The 22,575-nt window shown below is 34.4% G+C and overlaps 1 protein-coding gene across 1 annotated transcript in view; it reads right to left on the minus strand.

The window, feature by feature from the left end:
• RIMS2 (regulating synaptic membrane exocytosis 2) overlaps positions 1-22,575 on the minus strand; it is a 443,432-nt gene that overhangs the window by 166,884 nt on the left and 253,973 nt on the right. Inside the window, exons 13-17 of the mRNA XM_058808280.1 lie at positions 21,910-22,040; positions 19,053-19,224; positions 18,354-18,507; positions 10,598-10,624; positions 3,536-3,604 (exon numbers count right to left, since the gene is read on the minus strand). Coding sequence (XP_058664263.1) covers positions 3,536-3,604; positions 10,598-10,624; positions 18,354-18,507; positions 19,053-19,224; positions 21,910-22,040 — 553 coding nt within the window. The remainder of the gene's footprint in view (positions 1-3,535; positions 3,605-10,597; positions 10,625-18,353; positions 18,508-19,052; positions 19,225-21,909; positions 22,041-22,575) is intronic.

The following is a 22,575-nucleotide window of genomic DNA, read 5'->3' on the forward strand; positions in this document are numbered from 1 at the left end:
AACTTTGGACACCAGAAAGAAAAAAAAAAAACAAAAAGCCAATCTGCCTTTCACTGAGTTGTATTTATTGTTGTAGTATAAATGATGTTTTGTAAGCCTTTCTGGAATTAAAAAAAAATCAATATAAAAATGCTGTATAGCTTTTATCAAAAAGGACACAAGAGCATTCCAAAGGGCAGGTGTAGATGCTGATGTAATCTCACACAGAACTGCTGGTGACAACTTTGAGGGCCCAGGTTTATTGTTCAGGACAGCAAAACAGATGCTTCAAACTGTTTGAGAGCTATGTATAACCAATCTAAAGACATAACCAGAACTGCTCATGCTGCTCATTCCACTTACCTATGGTAAGATTAATGCTAGCAAAGATGAAATATTAATAGAGATTCTATTCTAGTGCTTTCCAAGATGAATGTACATAATATTTGAAGAGAGATATTTTAGAATCTAGTAAAAATTTGCTTTTTAAATGTGTAATATGCTATAACTCTTTGTGACAATTGGTGTTGGATAAAACATGTAGCCAGAAAAAAAGACATTGAAGTTTTTCAATCTGTTTCTCACTAATTTTTTAAAGGCCTTTCCTGTTGACCGAAACAACAGACTGAAGCTTATTACATTTGTATAAGAAGGCTAAGATCCAATCCACAAGAAGTGATAGATTCGGTAAATAATTTTTCCAAAAGATCATAAAATGACAGAATAGTTTGAATTGGAAGGGAACTTTAAAGGACATCTAGTCAACCATTATGAATAAAAGTAAATTGAAGAGGAGCAAAGAGTTAATTTTTCTTCCTCTTAAAGGCTTCTGGAGTTTTGTTCACAGGTGTGATACTAGGAATTAATTTTATGGAAAGGATCACTGAGAGTACTTGAAAGATGTTGGCAAGCTTACTTCATGTAATGCACTATTTATATAGCAGACAGAAGAAGAGCAAAGTGTCATGTTAAATAAAACCTGAAAATACAAAATGAAAGAACTGGGGTAAGTAAGAAAGAAAGAAAACTAAGAGAGACAAATGGTGCATAACAGTGCATATATTCCAACCAAGATTGTGATGAGTTTACAAATGAAGAGAGGAACTTTAAACGATTGAGGGAATGATAATGAGAGTGGATGGTAAGACAAGACAAGACTAAACAAGATGACTTACAAACATAGTGGCAGCAGCACAAAAAAAGTAAGGCACTAAATATTTCAAAACTTAAAACCCATCAAATTTCCTACCCACACAGCCCAGCTGAATTAAAATGCAAATAAGTTGTAGAATTGTTCAGCAAAAATTCAATAGCTTAAAGATCCTAAAAAACTAAAGGTATGTCAGAAACTCAGGTAAGGAAAGTAGGCTCATTCATAGAACTGTAAAGATCATAATTTTACAAGTTGTCAAAAGATAAGTTTATTGAATCAAAGTTGTAAATCTAGATGCTCCATAAGAATCCTGCTCATGTTCAAGCACCTGGTAAAAAAAATCTGCAAAACTTGGTACCTTTTTCCAGGACAGGAAAAACATTTCACTTTCAAAATGATGCTATACTGGGCACTCTAGAAATATATCCATTAAATCCAGTTACTTCCAACCTTTGTTTTTTAGGTCCTAAGTTAGATTGATAAATTTTAATTTAACTGACCCACAGCAATATGAAAGCTCTTATTTTTGGAAGGACAGGCAATTTGAATGTCTTGGTGACTACTAATTACAGACAGCAAGGTCATCAAAGATTGAAAGTACAGTAAAGAGGAACAAAGGGCTTCTGAGGATGGTTGCCTCTTTGGTTCCAGTACTTCACGCCACTCTGGCTACCTATCCTTCCTGTGTTCTGACTGCAATAAAGCAAACAGGGGAGTGGGAATATAAAAATGCTGTAAATTTTCCTTAGTAGTTTTCTAATTAAAGTAATAATCTGAAAAAATAGCCTGTTACTGTTTGAAGATAAATGTTTTAAGGAACATAGAAACTTTAGTGGTTTTTCAGGCCTAATGTTCTTTCTTTTTTTAATCTGGTAAAACTCCTGGAATCTTAGCACAAATATGACTTGCCCTGTTTATATCACAAAGTCTGTAAAATTTTATCAGTTATTGAAAATAACTGATTTTTAAATAAAATTTACATGCTGTTTATTAAAAAAAAAAAAAGTTATCTCCTTATCCCAGCAAGTGCAAGACTCATAGCACGGAATAATAACATACCAGGGTCAAAAATGAAGCACAGCCTATGAGCTAACCATGAAATAGCTGGAAATAAAAGCTGGAAATAAATGACTATGTAGACAAAACAGAAATGCATCTGAGTTTAGACAGGTAACAGATTTTAAAGCAGGACCAGGCCAACTCATATAATTAGATAGTTCACTAAATGTCTGGATTGATCAATAATTGGCTTCACACCATCTCACAATATTCAGGATTGCCTACCTCACCTCATTTATTCCCTCTTAGTTCTGAGGTGAGCTGTACTCCTCTCAGCCTGAGCAGAAGGTCCTGCAGCCCATGAGCTGACGGTGGCTCGGGCTGAACTGAGCGGATCACGCTCCCACAGCTGCTGTGTGGAGCAGACAGATTAAACTGCTCAGCCTTTCCCAAACCCCACTGTCTCACACTGGAGCTGGACCTCACCCAAGAGAACCAGAAGCTGTCTAGCACAGAAAACCCTGTGTGTTAAAAATCTCAGAACAGCAGCAGGGCAGCAGAACAAACACTGGGAGGAGTACTCCACTCTGTGCTGACAGTAGCACACTCGGTACTGGTTAGAGCTAGCACAGCTGCCTCCTTTGGACTGGATACTGGGAAAAATCTTCCCAAAAGAGTTGTCCAGCAATGGAACAGGCTGCCCAGGGAAGGGGTGGAGTGACCACTCCTGCAGGTATTTAAAAGACGTGTGGCTGTGGGACTCATGAGCAAGGTTTAGTAGTGGATTTTGCAGTTCTAGCAGGTGGACTTGATCCAACCTAAAAATGTCCATGATTCTTAAATAAATTATCTGTTGTATTCATCAAAACTATATGGTTAGGATTTTATTGTTTTCAGCAATGATTATTTTTTATTTGGTATTATCTTTTCTCTTAGAAGGGGAGACATACTCTTTGACATGATAACTTTTTTCTCCAATGGGCTCCATTCCAATACTTAGTGAAGCAGATTATCTGCTATCTCCTGTCCTGCCTTAAAATGCTCGTGTTTCAGACCTTTAGCAGTGTTATTAGTCCATCATGAAGTTTTACAGGATATATCAACATATGTCTGTCAAAAAAGGAGAAATGAACATTTCTGGACATTTATTAAAAAAATAACTTTATGCTATTTTTATCCTTATATAAAAGCAATAAGGACATTCACACACTGACTTTTTCCCCCCATTAGTAATTTTTTGAGATTAGACATGCAGTATGCATAATATTTATTCTGTGTCTCTTAGAAAAATATATACTTAAGTTCCACTTATATTTCATCAGAAAAACATTGCAAAATTCATAACAAATTATAAATAAGAAATATTTCTACTGAACTCGGAGAAGTAAACTTAAACATTAGTACCTGAAACAACACCAATTCCATCATCACAGTCATAATCAGAGACTTCACTGTCACTGATTCTTTTGGATCCTGGAAAAAGAAAATATATGCGTCATCTTCCTTCCTGTAAGTTAAAACTGTCCTCTGTCAATAATACCTAAATTAATGTATGGATTCCATACTATACCATGAAGCATTAACATCAGCATATAAAGGTAATCATTCATGTTATAATTGTTGAACATATATGACTGCATCAATTATTTCAGCTAAATCTTGAAAGTAATATAAAATGAAATACTGAAATACATCTCTACAACATTGCTTTTATGAAATATTTTTATATAGTTTATATTAATTCCATATACACCGATATTTGTATTCATTCTGTACTGAAACTAGCATCACACTGTTCATCTTCCAAGTTTTCATGTACAAGGCACCATCCCTCCCCAAAGTCTCTGAATAACAGAAATATTATTAATAGCAATAATATTAAATGCATGTAGTACTTTCTTCAAGTTCTTAATAAGGATTATCAGGAGAAAGGGCAGCTTCACACATATAGCGTGCCATGGAACATAATCAAACTATTAAATGTATACCTGCCAAAATATCTAGAGCTGAGTTGGCTAAAGCAGATTCCACTTCCACAATTAGAACCCAAATGTAGGTCACACAGGAAAAGTAAATATGTCAGGTTTTGTTCAGCCTAAATTTACTTCAGTCTTCTGTGGCATATTTAAACAGTATTTTATTGTTGATATCAGGGTTAAACACTGGCATGTGACTGATAATTATTCATTCACTTCTGTTAAAAGTGAAAAAATCCCTGCTCTTCAGCAAGATGGTGTGTCTATTTTAAGTTTCTGACCATCTAAAAATGGGTAATTGGAAGGGAGAAACTTTAATTGTCACCACACTTCCAATCACATGCAAGAATTTTTTTCCTGCCTCAGGACAATTTTTCTGAAAAATGTAGACACAAAAATATCAGCAAAAAACTTTGAGTAAACCTGAAGAAGTCCAGGACAAAGCAGCCTTAATGCTCTATCTGAGTGACTGGCACAGAAGGATGTCTACACTCCTTTCCCAGCAAAAAACTGGGAGAACATGTACTTAGAGTGGTTTTGACAAAAATGAAGAATTTTCAATTTAAAGAAACTTTAGAAATTATTTGAATTATAAGAACTGCTGTCATTTTAGACTGTTGAACATCTGTTTACCTACCCACTAGAGGATAGTGGAAGGTTTTCTTTAGCAGAAAGAGTGTGCTTACAAGATCTGAGACTTCTCCTAAGCCATCCTGTATACAGTAATTAATCATCTTATTCTCTACAAATTCATGTAATTTCATTTTTAGTCACAGTATTCTCTTGGCCTCTGCAACATTCTATGTGAGTAAATTCTGTAGTTGGAGTATGCATTGTGTGAAATCAACTTCCCTATATTTTATATCCGTTATCTCAGACAATGCCCTCCAAGCTTTTGTATTCTGAGAAACATGAATCAGCATTTTGTGTTCTGCTATAGTTATCTCTTTGGTTTGCACTTTTTTTGAGCTGCAATATCATTCTTTGGTTCCTTTACACATGCCAGCCTTTCCAAATTTCTGATTGTTCCTGCTGTATTTGTTTGTACATTTTCTATTTCTTCTCTGCCTTTATGAGAAGTCAGAAGTCACTGCAGCAATTGAGATGTGGGTGTATGAATTTGCAATCTGGACTGCAGACTATTTCTTTGAGGATTTTTATTCTTTGAGGATAAAAATTTCTCAGTTTAAAACTTATTCAACTAAAACAAGATGTGTGATATGTGCTAATTATTAGAAAACAATTTAGCCTGCCAATACATTAAGTAATTTCAGTAAAGAAATTTTAATTGTCTTTATTTAATTGCACTAAAGGCTGATGTTTTCCTCACAAATAGGAAATTAAAGCTCAGGGAAAATCATGCAATTCTTATATGGTAGCTCAATTTATTATAAAATTTTAGAAATAGCCACACTACAATGGGTAGGGGAGAAATATTTTTGAATTCAAGAAATAACAAGTCTTCCTCTAAAACAAATAAATTACAAGCAAGTGATGACAATTAGCACTCAGGAAAACTTAGATGATGAGAGCAGAAATGAAGGAAAAGGTTTCAACCTCCTCTGATTATTTTCTTAATTACAGTATTAAAAGGCCCACTCTCTCTTTTTCCCCAAAGAAAGGATCCATTCCACCTGTGATGCTGTCCCTGTTGCCATTTTCAGGAGAAGCTTCTAATGGTGTAGTGATACATGTGCCAGTGAGCAAGAAGGATTAGTCTCCATTCTTCTCAGCCGCCGATTCAAATCCAGGTCCATTAAAAGAGGGCGATATTTGTGACCAAACACTGAGCAAGAGAGCCCTACTATCTGGCTGGGCTTTGGCTGGCACCTGGAAGGCAAAAGGCCCCAAAGAGAGCGCAAAGCAGTAGGAGTCTCTCCTTTGGTAGCCCTGACACTGATGTTGCAGTGGGTCTGTGGCTGCTGTGCAGAAATGCCAAAAAGTCACCCAGGCCCTGTCGAGAGGGGATTGTGGCATGGGAAGATGAGGGCAATTCAGTATGCTGATGCTCATCACATGGCTGCTTGGAAAGGTTTCATCATGAAAGATGTAAAAAGGCTGAATCAACTATGATTTGAATAGATGTCATTTACTCATCAACTAATTCATTCTTATGAATGAATCTAATTAATTACAACTGAGGTTGCTTTTTATTTATGTTTATATTTACAGCTAAGTACATCTGCTTTAACATATTTTTAGAATATTATATTCTGTATTCAGGAGGAGATATTTGCATCTTTGAGGATGAAAATAGTCAGCTGTTGTCACAGTGGGCTCTACACTTCCCAGCTGTGTAGCTAAAATTATATATTGTTGTAGTCACAGGATACATCTGGCACAAAAGAGAGATTAGGAAGCTTCAACAGAGCACAGGTATAAAAGACAGAGTTCTCTCTCTCTCTGTCCTCTCAAGCCACATCCACCTGTTCCAGAATCTCCTAATACTTCAGCTCCCCATCATCTTCCAGGATCTAGAGATCTGAGCCTCAGGAAAGAGCCAGCGCAAGAGAAAGTGAATGGGCCAGGATTGAGACCTGCCCAAAGGACAGGAGTAGAAAAAGAATAAAGTAAAGGAAGAATCAGATTTCAGTGATTTCTCAAACTGTCCTTGCTGCTGAAAAGAGGAGAGTCTCTTGTAACACCTGACATCCTTAAAATATGAAACTTGATCTGTAAGATGAGATATGAAGCTTGTTCAGCTCAGATCATCCACTCTATCTCCTCAAGCTGCTACAAGCCAGCTCTAACTACTAACAGAATTAAACCAATTGAAAAAATAATCACGTTTAAGGAATATTTTTCATTTCCTTACAAATGTAAATTTAAATGATAGTAAAGAAGTCAGAAGAAATTTAAAGCAGAATTAATGACTTGGTTTTATCTTTGGCAATCAATTTTTTCAGGAAGGGGGAAGGAAAGCGATGTTATGTCAATTAAATGTGTAATATCTAGAACTACTGCCTGGAATACATAATTTCTGCAAAGGAATCTGATTATACCTATTTAAAACATTTTCCATTAACTTCAGAAATGGAACAAACTAGAAAGTGCCCAGGTCAAAATCTTTTATTGAAGTAAGTATTTGAAATGTCAGTATAATTACTAGCAGAATAGTTTAATAGTTCTTGGAATTTTTGCAAGAGTGATTTCATCTGCTTTATATTAATTTTAGATGGTACTTTCCTTTTTAACCTATTGTCAATGTAAATGTGAAGATTTAGGCATGTGTCCCACCTTAGCCATGTCTTTTCAAAGTACTACTTCACTAAGTAATTTGGACCACTGATTACAAAAAAGAGAAAAAAAATTTCATATCTTATCTATGAAATGGGACATTGAAGCCTCTCACAAATTATTGCAAATTAATATTGTGAATGAAACTGTTATTTAGTTAATATCTTAAACTCTTTGACATATACATTATAAAATATGGTCCAAAAATCAAGAGCAAAGGGTTTAAGTCCATTCTTACATAAATTCAGAATTCAGTAAAAATCTTATATTCCAGGATACTGTCTACATTAAATGAATGCATTGGTGCCAATGGTTTGCTTGTAGTTAACTTTCTCTTTGATGCCATTCCACTAGTATGTAGCTTATTTATAAAATTTTATTGGAGGTATTATTCACCTTTTGTCTGATAACTGGGCAGTAATAGATGGTGAAGACAAACTTTCAAATCCCTTCCACCCAGATTAACAATTATTACAGTTATGGATTGAAGGCAAAATAGATCCCAAGCTACTGTAACCCTCAAATGCCTTAACTCAGCATAGCCCCCGGGAAATAAAAATGTATTTTTTTATTCCATTTATCAAGTTTGGGTTTAACAGCCTTAAACTATCAATAAATCTTTTCAGGGGAGCGTTTATACTGGGGACAATGGAAAACCTCCCCAACCAGAACTTGCCAACGTTCAGCATCCTCCTGCCCTTCCACACGCCCCTACTCCTTCCCTGCAGTGCTGCTCGGGCTACCACCTCACCCAGCACGAGTGGGAGAACACGTGCACAGCAGGACTGGAAGTTCACAGCACTTGCAGGGTTGGGAACAAAACCCTGTCACCTAAAAACCATTAGAACCATTATTTTTAATTTCAATTTAGCAAGTACTTTCTATTTAATTTTTTACTATTTGGATTTTTACTTTCACTTACACAGAAAAGGAACTTATAATACAGTAGTTTCTTAGTATAAAAACATTTCCATTTTTCTTCCTTGGGGCTGAAGTAATAGGAAGTAAAGAAGTAATAGGAAGTAAAGAACAAAATGAGGTGCTTCATTCAATTTCATTAAGGAAACAGTTATTTATTTTTTGTAAACTTTTAATGAGATGCAGTGTTGATGGCCATGGAAAGCTTTAACAGCTTCTAAATAAAAAAGAATATGGGGAAAATTGAAAAAATGTTTACAGACTATTCTTTGGTTTTCCCAAAGCTGTCCATGTTTAAAAAGCATTCGGACCATGTATTTAATAACTTGCTTTAGATTTTGGTCAGGACTGAATGGTTGGGCTCTTGGGCTAGATGATTGTGGTAGGTCCCTGCCAACTGGAATATTCTATTCTATTTCACCAGAATCACATTTCCCTTCATAACAACATTCTAAATAATTGGAACTCTCCCATGTGAATAAAACAATATGCAAAAAAAAATTATTTTCTTACAAAGCAACCAAAATCTGTGGAGGGTTCCAAAAAACCTTCTGCCTTCCACATGACAACTGCAGTTGGCACACAGCTTTTCTTTGCTCTCTTTTTAATATACAGAGGAAATAATACAAAATACCTTCTGCACTTCATAAATTCCCCACAGACATTTCTGATAGACCTCAAGAGAAGATTAACACAGGAGGTTCAAAGCTCTACTCAAGTGCATTTGACCAGCCAACATAGTTACCAAAATGAACTAGGACAGGGTAGAATGAGAAATAAAATTAGTGTGCATCAGCCTAAATACAGAAGAAAGTGCCAAATTTATGGCTCAGTAATTCTGCGCTTTTCTTGTGGAGAAAGGAAAAAAAAAGGAAAAAGAAAGCAGACCAGGCTCCCAATCCTGTCCCTTACAATGCAGGAAGCTTTTACAAGGTTTTGTGGACTCCCTGGGGCAACCAAGGGTAGTGAAGCATGCTTGCAGTTCCCTCCCTGGAGCTCACAGAAGGCCTTCACCACCACTTGAAGTCACTTAGCATGGCCTGTATTTCTTCTATGTTCAGAGCTGACACATAAGTACCCCCAAAAGAGTCTCACAACAACTGTTTTAAGAATTTGCTCTCTGATATTCATCCAGGCCGTGCCCGAGGGTCCTTAGTGTGAGCTAATTTCTCACGCTGTCTCCATGTCAGTCTGTCACTTCATCTTCCTGCACATAATAGTGGGGTTTAGAGGCTTTAGACCACTTTCATCTACACTGACAGAGGAGTTTAAATATAAAATTCTATTAAGTTCCTACAGGTCTTTGAAAATCGTTAGAATAGGATAGATGAAAAAGATAAAAGAGATACAACTTCTAGATAGAAGAGAGAGATACAAATTGGAAGTCTTTAATCAAAAAGAAACTTTATCCATATAAAATTTGAATCTAATCTACATGTGTTCAAGCCCACAGATGCCACACCAAACTTGGTCTCTCCCCATATGAAGATATTGTAAAACATGAGAAGAATTTGGGATTATTTCAGGAGAGAAAGGAGTAGAAGAAATATGGGAGATTGACATTAGATGTAATCAAAAAAGGATTTTATTAGTACTACTCTCAAGAAACTTCTGCCCTAAGGGGCTTTTGTTTCTCTCCATCATGGTATGGATCTATTTTCCTAACAATGTGAGTTTCATTTTTTAAACATAACTAAAAGATAATTAGTTGAACCAATTCTCAAAGAGATTCCAATAATTAAAACTGCAAAAACTGCAAAAAGTCCCAAATGAAATGCACTACAAAATTTAAGTTGGTAAAAACTGTATGTTATTAATTTACTTATATTTAATTAAGGCAAATTCCTCCGATAGAGCTGGATTTGTAATGGGGATTTCTATCAACAAGAAACTGTAAAAATATATACCAGTGTAAATACTGATTTTGCCAGTACTTCACTTACCCCACGTCTGTATTCTAAATATACTTACACTAGTTCTCAAACAGCTGTAATATAATAGCATTCCTTTTAATCCAGTTAAAGCTAGATAGCATTTTCCTAGTAGAGTTAATAAAGCTCACTACAGCTTTCCTGCCATATCTCTACCTAAAATAAAGGCAAGCAAAGCAAGTGTGGTGCTACAGTATTGCTCCAATATCAATACTGAGACATTAACAATAGAGAAAGAAAGCCAACAAAAGACCTAATACTCAAAAGCAGACAAGAAAAGCCAAAGAACTTTTATGCAATTTAGTATCTGCACAATAGGTAGCAAAAGCACACCAATAAAATATCAAATTAAATTTTGCACATATATGGAAGCAATAAGCATTTATGGCATGCTGAAAATTTACCTGAATGATATGAATATAAGCCTTTATCTGGAAAAAAAATATTGAAATGAAGTAGTGTCAGGGAAAAAATATATGAATCAACACATGTAACAGGGATGATTAGAACCTTAAACTTTTCTATAATTGCTGCCAGAGATGGAAGAATTTGATAGTGTAGCCACACTACTTCAAAATTATAAAACTCAAGCAGCTAAGAGAAATTAAACCACAAAAATGCCAATAATCACTTCTGGATCAACAGTTATATACAACAGCCACAGAGATCTAGTAGAGCAATTTCAGTCATTTCCAATTTTGAAATACAGTTGCACATTTTTATTACAAGTGTTTAACTTTTTAAGGGCAAAATGTATATTCAGCTGGGCATACAATATGAGCTGCTACCCTTAAAAATATTGCATGCTTCTCTTGGCCCTGCAGCACTAGCAGAACTTTCCCAAGGTGTAGTTTTGAATGCTCCTTTAAAATTAACAGACTCTGAAGTGATGTGCCAGTCAATCTTCTCCCTCCTGCTACGTCTTGACCTGGTAAATACGTACATACATGAGAACCTTAATTATATACTGTTGTTACCACTGAATTTTAGAACCCTGATATGAGCTGAATGATTAAATGCTTGCAATACCTGATTTATTGTTTGCACTCCTTAAGTCTGACTGGTTTATGTATTTTAGCTTTCCAAACAATCATACCAAGTTTTCTAAACTGAGCCAAGGAATAGGATGCGGATATCTGGACAATTCTGGAAACATGAAATGTTCATTGGATTTGTAGATTTTGAAATATGACTTCCATATTAAGATGTCATAATACAAAGAAGGCAAGAAGCCAGAATAACATTAACAATATCTTGTCATTAGCAAGATTTTGTAAATATTTTTATTCCTTGTAGTTGAAAAGCTCCCAGACAACTTACTAAACAGAAGAGTGCCAGTCTGTAAGTAAATGATGCACCTCAGATTATATGATATGACAGTGTTAGAGAAAATTTCAATTTCTTGCCAAATGGTGCTGTTAATGGATTCACTGGATGACTAAGTGCCTTCTGGCAAGTCACACTTTTTCTGACATCCAGGTACCAACTATTTTAATATGTGGATCATACTACTAAATCACCTACTACTTACAATTTCTAACTCTCTATATTTTCAACTTTGGTTTCTTGATAAATGTAATACATTTTTATGTCTCAGAATTCCATTAGTCAATGTAATTTCAAAGTAAATTATAGGGGTTTTTCAGCATCACTTACAACCTTTTAGATGGGATTTATTGTGTAAGTTCTCTAATATTTGTATTCCTTAATGCTAATCTCTTCTGGTTATGGACTTCATTAAAAATTATACTTTTTTGGCTACAAAATTATGAAAAATGCAGTTTAGAGACTTTTTATAGCTTACCCTGACAACATCAGGTGTTACCTGAACACTAAAGGTGGAAGTGTGCCATGTGCCCACAAAATAAATCTATTAACACAGTGTAGAAATTATTCATCTAGTTAAAAGTTAGGGACTTTCTGAATTTAACTGCTGGATAGATCTTCAAAAACATACAGTTTCTTGAAGACAACAAGAATATAAACTTAGTGAGATTATAATGGGATTGAGGACTAGGAAAGCAATGTTTGTTTCTATATGGTCATAACACAGAAAGGAAGAAGTCAGAATAGTATTAAAACCATCTGAAAACTTCATTGCACAACAGAAGAGTAGTTTAATAACATGATTTTATCATGTATCAGAGAAATAAAGTAATTATCTTAAACTGCTTCAAAAAAGCTTTTTAAGAATTTTTGTAGTTTAATTACAATTTAGTAAATTAATATTCTAAATTAGTTTCTTTTATTAGAAAAAGAAAAATATTTTGATAGTTTAAGGCCTTTTTAGACATCCCTGTATCATGTTAAATACCTTTTAATTAAAGTATTTAAGAAACCATAGATGTACAATAAAATATAATAAATAAATAATAGATGTACAGTAAATACAATACTGGTATATATATCCATATTCTATGAACAAAATATCAATGCATGCAAACCAAGATAACATGCCCAAGGCCTATGCTTCATTTAAAGAAAGAGAAAAACTAAGGAAAAAGCATGAAGTAGAAAATTAATTGTCATTTTGGCTCTCTAGGATAAAATGCATATAATAAATTAATCATGGCCTGTGCCACTGACCATAAAATGCTCCATATTATAATTTGGAAAAAAGTCTCTGATGCGTGTGTCCATTAGGTACAATTCACTTACCTACCAGTGAACAGCATTATTGTCATTTCCTCAAGTCAGGTTCAGTGACATTCATTGAAAATTATGGTGCTGACTTCCCAAACTCACAACAAACTAAAGGAACTTGCTGAGACAGCAAGATCCTGATTCTGCAGTGAAATGAGCCCCTACAGGGCTCCAAGGAAGGGAATAATTTTCAGTGGAAGAAGATTGGCCATCATTTCACAGGTGCTCATATTTCACAGATTAAAGTTCCAGATACATTTGTAATTAATTGTTGTTAAACTTTAATGATTTTGGTACTACGAAATGTATATCTTGATGTTCTACAATATAGACTTGATAGCTTTACCATTTAAATAATGGAAGAGAGGGATTAAATTAACAGTTATGACATTCCTCCTTGATCAGATGGTAGAGCCACATAACATTCAAAAACTAAAAACTGTCAGCACTCAGCATTGATGAGTCCCTCTAAAAATGTTTTTCAAAAATTAATAAGCAATGGGATTATTTATTTTTTAATTCAGTCTATCAGTTTGATTTTTTTCTAGTCGGATTTAATAATTTTTATCATGTTAAGGTCTCAGCATTGCTGGAGAAAATACAGTCTGATGGAAAAATGTACAAAGTAAAAAATTGAAAACATGAAAAAATTTTCATGTTACTCAAAACACTTTGTTTACACATCATAGCTTTTCTTTATTCCCATTCAAAGAATGAATAAAATCTAAAGAAAAAGAATTATATATAGCTTTTTGCACACTATACGCAGATTTTTTTTAGAACATAACTGCAGTCAGATTTTGTCCCAACAGTTTAAACTCTCATTACTGTAATTTGTCTCCTTCCAGATTTTTATGGACCTGGTGAATCATGAAATTCAGTGAATGGAGTCATTGATGAATTTAATTCTAAAAGTAATGAAATTCCTTTTACAAGAAAACTACTCCAAAGTAGGTTTATTTACATTTACTTTAATTTTGATTTATTTTTTCTTGTCTTCAGATGTTGGGAAAAAAAATTGACTCCTACATGTGGATTTTCAAACACTGTAATTTCTAAAATCTTTGAGATCTTGTTCTCAGCAGAGTTTATCTCCCGTAGATTTATTACTTTTCCCTTACTGAGGATGTTCAAAATATAATTTTTTATTTTTCAAACCATATTGTGAATTCTCATGGTATTCAAAAACTGTAGAGACCTGCTGCTGTACAGACCTATGCTGCAGCAAGAGACCTGAAAATGTCTGGGTTTATTGCTATATTCATATTTCTTCTCATTTGCACACTTAGCTGTTACCTACACTGCACATTGCACTCTCTGTGGACTGCAGATCAATAATTCAGACAGTTTCACTTTAAAGCTGCAGAATCTGACTTAGAAAACAAGTGTCAGTCACTTTTCAATCCTAAGTATTTGGGAAAGTCTTAAAACACTTGGAGTAAAACAAAATCTGCTTCTGAAACAAATTCAGCATTAATATAAAACTAAAATACTGTTGTTCTTCAAAACATAAAATATCCCCATATTCTTTCTCAATTCACAATACCAGCTCACACTTCAAAAATGCTCACATTACATAGATAAAACTGTAAAAGATGGAATAAGAATGCATCATATGCAATTTGATTTCTATCTCTATATTCCGGGCTCATGGAGAGAGGAACTAATTTTAGATACATGATCCCATGGTATAAACCTTGTTTTATTTCTGTATCATTTCTCAAAAAACAGAAATAACAACAATAACTTGCACATCCTAATAACCACGGACCCAGCACCCAAAGCACATTCAATTTTGTATGTATTCTCCAATAAGATTCTTAGCTAATGTGAGATGGAAAAACAGCCTACCAAAAATGAGAATTCCTAAATATTGTCTAACATTATTTTTAATTTTCTGGTTGCAATCTTTTTCAGAGGCAATATAAAAAGAACTTCAGTTTGGCTGTAATTCTAATTAATGCTGGAATTCTGGGTGTATGGCTGATTTTATGGTAATTAGAGAAAATGAATTCTAAAAACTTACTTTTAGAGCTGAGCACAATAAGTAAAAGAGACCTACTCATTACCCCACATTTCTCATAAGAAAAAGTTTAAAATATACTCATTGGATCAGGTTATGAAAATCTCAAATATAATTAGCTGAAAGAGCTAGTAAGTCATAATCCTATGTTCTATATTAGTTCCAGTTTCTAAGTAGATGTCTGTCAAAAAACACAAAGGAGAAAGTATGGGAATGATTCTTTATCACTAGGAAATTAATGGAATGTATGGATCAGAGGACTGGGAAAGAGAAGGTGGACAGCTGACTTAGATCAGTCTGTACCACAACACACTGCCCACTCAAAGATATTGAGAGATAAATATATGTAGAAACGAAGCTACTGGCTCTGAAAGCTGGCTCCTAAAAAACCAGCATATGGGGCTCCGTGGGAAGCTTGCACTTTGCTACTGGCAATCTGTAAATACAACTTCACTCTTCAGGGCTGACAGTCTGCTCTTCTTCAGGAACACTGCAATCCAGGGATATTAAAAAGAGAATAGAAGTGCTAAGCGTAGGTGGTTCTTTTAAACTACCTTTAGAGAGTAACACTTAAGTATTGTCTTCAAATAAATATGTTTATCCCTACTCGACAATCATAAAGATAAAAAAGCTTAGATGTGTAATGTGTATTTATATAAACAAAAAAGAAGCTTGTAATTCAAAATATCTCTCCTGTCATTTCCCACACTAGCAATTTTTGAGGTTATACAATAAATTCTTTCATCACTAATTCTATACATAGAGAGAATGCAGAAAAGAACAAAAGGTAGGAGGACTAAACTGCTGAGATTTTGCATCCCCAAAAAATTGAAATCATCCTGCTTAATAACAGCCCAGTACATGTTCTAAGAAGTGCTTTGAAAAGCATTGACAAACATGCTAGACGTGCCTTGTTCTAAGAGATTTTCTTCACGTTGTCATAATGTGCTGCTGGATAGCATCTTCTGTTTCATGATATACAAGAATGTTATTGAGAGATACAAAAATATCTTCAGATACAAGAAACTGATCTATTGACTTCATACTCTTTTGACATCTCAAAAAAAGGTAAAAAATCCTAGACTTCTATGTGTTATTAATATAGTATAAATATTTTACTTAGTGACGGCAAACAGTCTTCAGAGGTGCTGTCTGCCCTTCACCAGTTCCTGGTGATGACATTTAGATTGGGAAGAGCATTTTTGGAGCCCATCTGGTGCAATGCCTGTCTCAGGCCTGGCCAACTGACACTGCATTGTTTACAGCCTTGTTCACTTGGGTACTGGACCTCTCAGTAGGATATTGCATGACCTCTTTGGACACCAAGAAGTACTTTTATTTTCATTTCAGAGGTGTGACAGCAATAAAAGAAAAATTTTGTTTTCCCACTGCTAAATGGATTCTGCTGCCATAGCTGAGCTCTGATCAGATGCTAAATTTCCAATTGTATACTCTTTCAGACCCCAGAAAGCAAGGATTTTAATTCCAGGATACCTTGTTCTGTACATTAAAAACTATCTGTTTAAACTGAAAATTATTTATGATACACAAGGAATCAAGACATTAATATATTCCTAGACCACTAGAGAAAATCCTTCTTTATCAGGTTCCTATACCTGTACAAAAGGAAATAGGATTATTTAGTGTAGGAACATCTGAATTCTCCAGCAATAATAGTGAACATCTGAAATTGCTTATTTGATTGGAGTTTTTAAAACCAGAGGCTGAAAAACTAGTGCTCTGGGAACAGCCTAGCTAAACTATCTTCACTGAAAAGCAGGACTTTTATACCAAATCGTAGTATTTCACCAAAAAAGAAGATTTGCTAATTCCTTTCCTCTATATTTACAGACAAGCTTGTACAATTGTTCAGTTGAGCACATTATGAGTATTAGTATTTATTAGTTTAGTTTTATTATTTATTAGTACATAGTAATATTGCTATGTAAAAAAACCTGAATGTCTTCCAAATTTTGAGCCAATATCATCCAACAGAACTTTACTCAAATATCACTAAAATTTGTTAAAAAACAAATCATAAATTCATTCTTAATGTCAGTTATTTATTGCACAGACAGAAATTCTGACAGACAAATAGTGTTTGTTTGCAGGATTGGATATTTCCTGAAAACCAGAATTTCACTAACTTCACACACAAAGAGTCCAATTGGTCTGTAAAAATAGTCGTAGATGGAAACTTCTTAAAATGTATTAAAAATGGCATAGACTGTATAAGAAGTACAATTTAAAAACTTTAGTTAAATAACAGTCATGTCATGTAAGACTGAAGAGGACTGAATTGCAATAGAACTCCTTATCTTTTAACTATCACTTCTTCCAGCTTTTTGGGGACAAGTATAATCTTAAAATATCAAGGCTATGCAGTGTGAGTCTCTGACAGTGTGTCTATCCCAGAATATTATGATATGGAGCATTTTAATCCTTCTCACCATCAAGTGCACAGAAGCAAAACAGATCAACTGCTTGAAATACTTGTATACAATGGGTTATGCAATAAAAACTCTACATAGCACATATGAACTATCCAAGCTTGTTTTCATGACTACACACATAAGGTTCTGTGAGTTTGTGTGAAACATGCACACACACTCACATACAATGACTCAAAGAAACTCCAAGTAAATCTTAAAAATTACATTTGGGCTGTTGTTGTGTTGTTAGGGGTTTTTCTGTTTGTTTTGGAGTTTTGGTTTTGTTTTGTTGGGTTTTGGGGTGGTGGTGGGTCTTTTGGGTTTTGGGAGTTTGGTTCATTTGGTTTGTTGGGTTTTTTAAATAACTGCCAACTGGTATTTATAAAATTTATTCAGTGAGGAAGAGCTTTAAATCACTGGCAGTATTGAACAGTTAAACCGGAGAAACCACGAAGTATTGAAGAAGCAGATTTTTCCCCTTTACTGTCTTATTCTCATGTATTTATTTTTATTACCATACTTTAAATATGCTAGTTTCAAAATATATACTGATAACTACTGCAGACCAAGTATAAAAAAACTCTACAAAGTAGAATTTTTAAAGAAATTTCATTTGTGAATCTAAGCACATAATATAATATCAAAGGAAGACAACAGGCCATGGTATTAATTTATCTACATATGATGTTAAATACAGGTTACTTTAAGAAATACGAGCTAAAGAGAGAGGTCCTGCAAATCTACTTTTGCTTAAACAATGAAATTATGAACATAATACAAAAGAAAGAGCTTCATGAAAAAAAAAGCCCATTGCAAAAAACAAGATAATTTACTCCATCTGAGAATCTGAACTGAGTTATAAGAAAAAAATGGTGCAATGCACAGTGGTTGATACCATTTGTAGCATGTCACTCTCATCAGTAACCACAATGATCTAATTCATAACAGTTACAAATTAACATAAAAATTCTGTCAGCTTTCCATTTGCAGGAATTTAATAGATTTTATTATGCATTCATTCAAATGAATTATACACAGAGTGAAAAACTAATAATAACCTACTTTGTAACCTCCGTGTGGGACTCTCGCCATGGAGCTGTCTGCGTGGCAAATATGGTGAGGGATGGGGAAGTGGCAATGAAGAGACATCATGTGTTTGAAGTTTGTACCAGTGGGGTTCATCATCTAGTAATGCTGTCTCTAACTCAATAAGAATCTAAAAAAGAAAAAATGGTTAAAAGTAGGAAAGCATTGCGCAACAGAATATTTTAAAATAGAAATACCCATGAAATTTATTCTATTATTCTCTTACTGCTAAGGACTTTGTTTGAAGTTATATAAAAACCTTGCTTTAATATGCAAGAATCTTCTGTGCCTTTTAGAACACTAAATATACCCAAAAACGTTCACAAAACCCTTATTACCTTATGAGAGCCTTTACAGTTTTCAAATAGGTAAATGAGCAATGTTCCAAAGTTTTAGTAAAATATGACTATGGTTAATATAGATTTGAATGAGCAATTAGAAATTAAGAAACCACATTCATGCTGTTACTAAAACAGAAAAAATGCAGAAAGAATCTCATATCAGGATTATGTAATTTGTGTGAGATCACTGTTTGTTTACTACTAAGTGAAAGAAAAAGTAAAACAATAAAACCAGCTTTGCTTTGAGCAGTTAGTAATTTTTTGAAAATAAGTATCTATACATAAGTATGAGAGAGCAACTGTATTTCTATAGCAACTACCAATACTTGTATACCTCTCCTAAAAATTCACTTTCTTCCTCTCGAACTCGTGCTTGGTCCCAAAGAGTGATTTCTAACATTCGTTCTCTAAACTCTCTCCGATGAACTGGAGAATAAATAAATGTCTGATTCCACTTAGGTTCCAATGTTTTCTTTACTGTTTTTGTTCTTCTTTTATTTTTATCACTGAAAAAAACAGTTAAATATTAAATATGTTCAAAACACCATTAAACTGCATTAAGTATATAATGGAAAATAGGAAATCTTAAATCAGCAGTTCAATTTGTAGGATCAGGGGTACTATAATCTACATCACGTTATAATGGTCAGTGCATATATTGAGGATAATTCATAAGCTCACATTAAAAACTCAGGTTAGGTGATTTCAAGTTTATGCGCCAATTCCAATTTTAAGATGTTTCCCAAAACCCACAAATTTTTTAATATGATTTTGCATGTATTCTCTTTTATTTTGGAAACAGCATTTTATAAAATAAAATGTACTTCCATAAATGGGATATCCACAAGGCACAGCCTGACAGTAGAACATCTCCACAGACAACATTGGGCATTGAGCTGCATTTCAAAAAAAATGAGCCAGCTGGTTCACTGGAGTTCCAGTCCTACAGCGGCTCCCTCCAACTGCAGAGCGGGAAGGAGCAGCTGGCCCACATGCAGGATGGGCAGGGAGCTGGGGGCAGTGCAGGGCTTTCCTGGCTAAGGGCTCCTTATCCACCTGGGAAACCAGAAGCCCCAAAAACAGGTTACATGTTCTTTTCCAGCAATACTGGAACAAACAGCCTTCTCAAAACAGCTTCCCAAATCCTTTGGTCACTCCAGTGAATCGCCAGGCCGAAGGTGGACCTCCATTGTGAGGTGAGGTCTCCAGGCAAGGCTACCCTGGCAGCCTTGGCTCTGGCTCCAGGGTGCTGTTGAAAGCAATGTTTTTGCAGAATATTTCTGCTAGAAAGAATTAATATTTTCTGATTGAAACAATTTTTGCTGGAAAACACCCACACTGCTCCTACTGAGAATACTGACAGGAGTCCTCATAACAATGCTTATTCTAAACCTACTGATTGCTGCATAACGCAGCTGCCAGACTAATTTATAAGGATTTTTTAATAGGCAATGCAGATGCGGTCCATTCGTTAATACTTGCAATTTTAATAAAGTCATTGTATTTCTGAACTGTTACTTGGAAGTTGGATCAAAAAATTACCTAAGTAATAATACTTTTAGACACACTGTTAAAAAAGACCATAAATTATTTCTAGCATACTAAAGGTTTGTTTACTCTTGTGAACTGTTACATTGTACAATATTTTTCAATTAAATTTCTTAATTAAAAGAGAATTCACCATCTTCATCTAATTAAATGATTGACTTACTTAAGTGTATTTTACCTCCAGCATGTTTCTTTCTACTACACTAGAAATATACTGTTGCTTACTTAGCTTTTAAATCTAAGGAAACAAAACTGAATTTCCACATCAGAAAAAAAACCAAAATTCTGTAAGACAAATTGCTGATCATAAACACATAAAACAACTAAAGAAAAGTTCTGAATGTTTCTCATAAATGGGAAAAAATATAGATTAATAAAATTTAATGTCACTATATTTTAGTTATCACAATTTACATTGTAAAACATTGTGAACACACTTTTGTTAGTCTATTAATTATTCATTATTATGGAAAAAGCAGGTAAGATAATTGGAGCAGACCTGATTCTCAGTTTAGCACAGCTTCAGCAGCTACAAACACACTACAGCATTTTGAATAAAGTAGGGATGTACACCAACTGTTCAAATACTGGTGAGGCTGGGAAAATCTATCCTTTTAATCATCAATGACACAGCAAATTAGGTAGTCACATCAAATTTGCTTGTCAACCTATGGTATACAATAAAATTGGAAAAGCAACTTGGAAAAGTCTTCCAAAATACTAAATAGCTTTAATTCCTACTGAACTCAAATGGTAATGGAGATAGCTAGCATCTTCCCAGTTTAGCTATTTGGAAAAGCAAAGGAAGTAAAAATACAAGTTGCATTCTGTTCCACAGATTCAGTAATCCAATGATCTATTATTTTGAGTGGCATTAAAACTTTGAATTATTTGGTTAGTACATTATAAAATAAAGGTAAACATGTCCCCCTACTGACACAATCTGAGGAAACATCAATTAAAAAAATAAACTGGAAAACACACTATCACTTCTGCTGGTCTTCCCAACACCTAAATTGAAACACAGAAAATCATGGACTAAGAAGTGAAAGTGCTTTTCAGGAATAGGGGTCCTACTGCAGTTTAACTTTTCCTAAGTGCATCTATGATACCATCCAGATTAACACGAGTCCTGTGCTCTAGGGAAAGTTTTCAAAGTGCAAACGTGAACTCTCAGTTGAGTCCCCTTCACCCTTACCTCAATTATACTGTGAACAGGTATCTGTGTGTTTCAGATGCCAAACCTGTTACTGCCTTAGTGTATAAAGGTGGGGCAAACCAAACTGCTGGACTCATCAGTCCAGAAATTTATGAACCCGACCGTGTAGCATCTTCTTTGCTCTAGAGAAGAATAACTGCCATAGGAAATAAAGGCACTATAATACACTAATAACATTCTTTGCAAATAACAGATCCCCATGTTTACCTTTCTTTCCTTTTCTATTCAGTATTTTATAATATAACCAGGGAAAGCAAGTTTGTGCTTAGTGTTCAAAGACACCTTGCTGTTACATACCATGTTCAACACAAGAGCTCACCACTGCAAGCCATTATTCATGTAAGCATGGCTGACAAACTCAGCTGTGCATGTCACCTGAGTATCAGACTAATTCAAATATTCCTTGTTTTTGTGTTCACCCTACCTTCTGTCTGGAAGAAAGTAAATTTTAACATAAGGATTCCTTGGCCTCCCATCTTCCCTTGAAGGAAGATCCTTTGCTCCCAGTATGGTCACTATTAACTGATGACCAACCTTGTCATACCACAGTTTTATCTGTAGGAAGAAAATATTAATTAGTGAACTCATTTCTACAATGAAGTTGTATAGTAATCCTTAAAAATAATTTTGCTCATGAGCTTCTATTTATATTGGTTACTTAAACAGAAAATATTATATTCTACTTTTCATTTATAACAAAGAATAAAAATAAGTTAATACTGTAATAGCTTCAGTATATACCAGGAGTTACTCTTTTTTTAAAACCCTGTACTATAAGTACCTTGCTTCACACTAACTGTTTTTCACATGGTGCTCTGGTTAGGATTATTTTCCCTTGTATTGTATTACTTGCATTATTAATGTATAGTATTCATATATATACATCTCTGAGGAGTTTGTGCACAATTAATTAATAATGTTTCATCTGCTGTTGTGCTAAAGAGACTATGGGATAAACCCATAAATATTTCATATCACTTAATATTTTTCAACATATATACACTTATTCTGAAATAATACAAGTCCTCCATAAATACTGAGAGGAAGGCTCAGTAATCCAACCCTCTTCATAGTCCAAGTAACAAGATAA

Source organism: Ammospiza caudacuta, chromosome 1, assembly GCF_027887145.1.
Source record: "Ammospiza caudacuta isolate bAmmCau1 chromosome 1, bAmmCau1.pri, whole genome shotgun sequence".
NCBI classification, from domain to species: Eukaryota; Metazoa; Chordata; class Aves; order Passeriformes; family Passerellidae; genus Ammospiza; species Ammospiza caudacuta.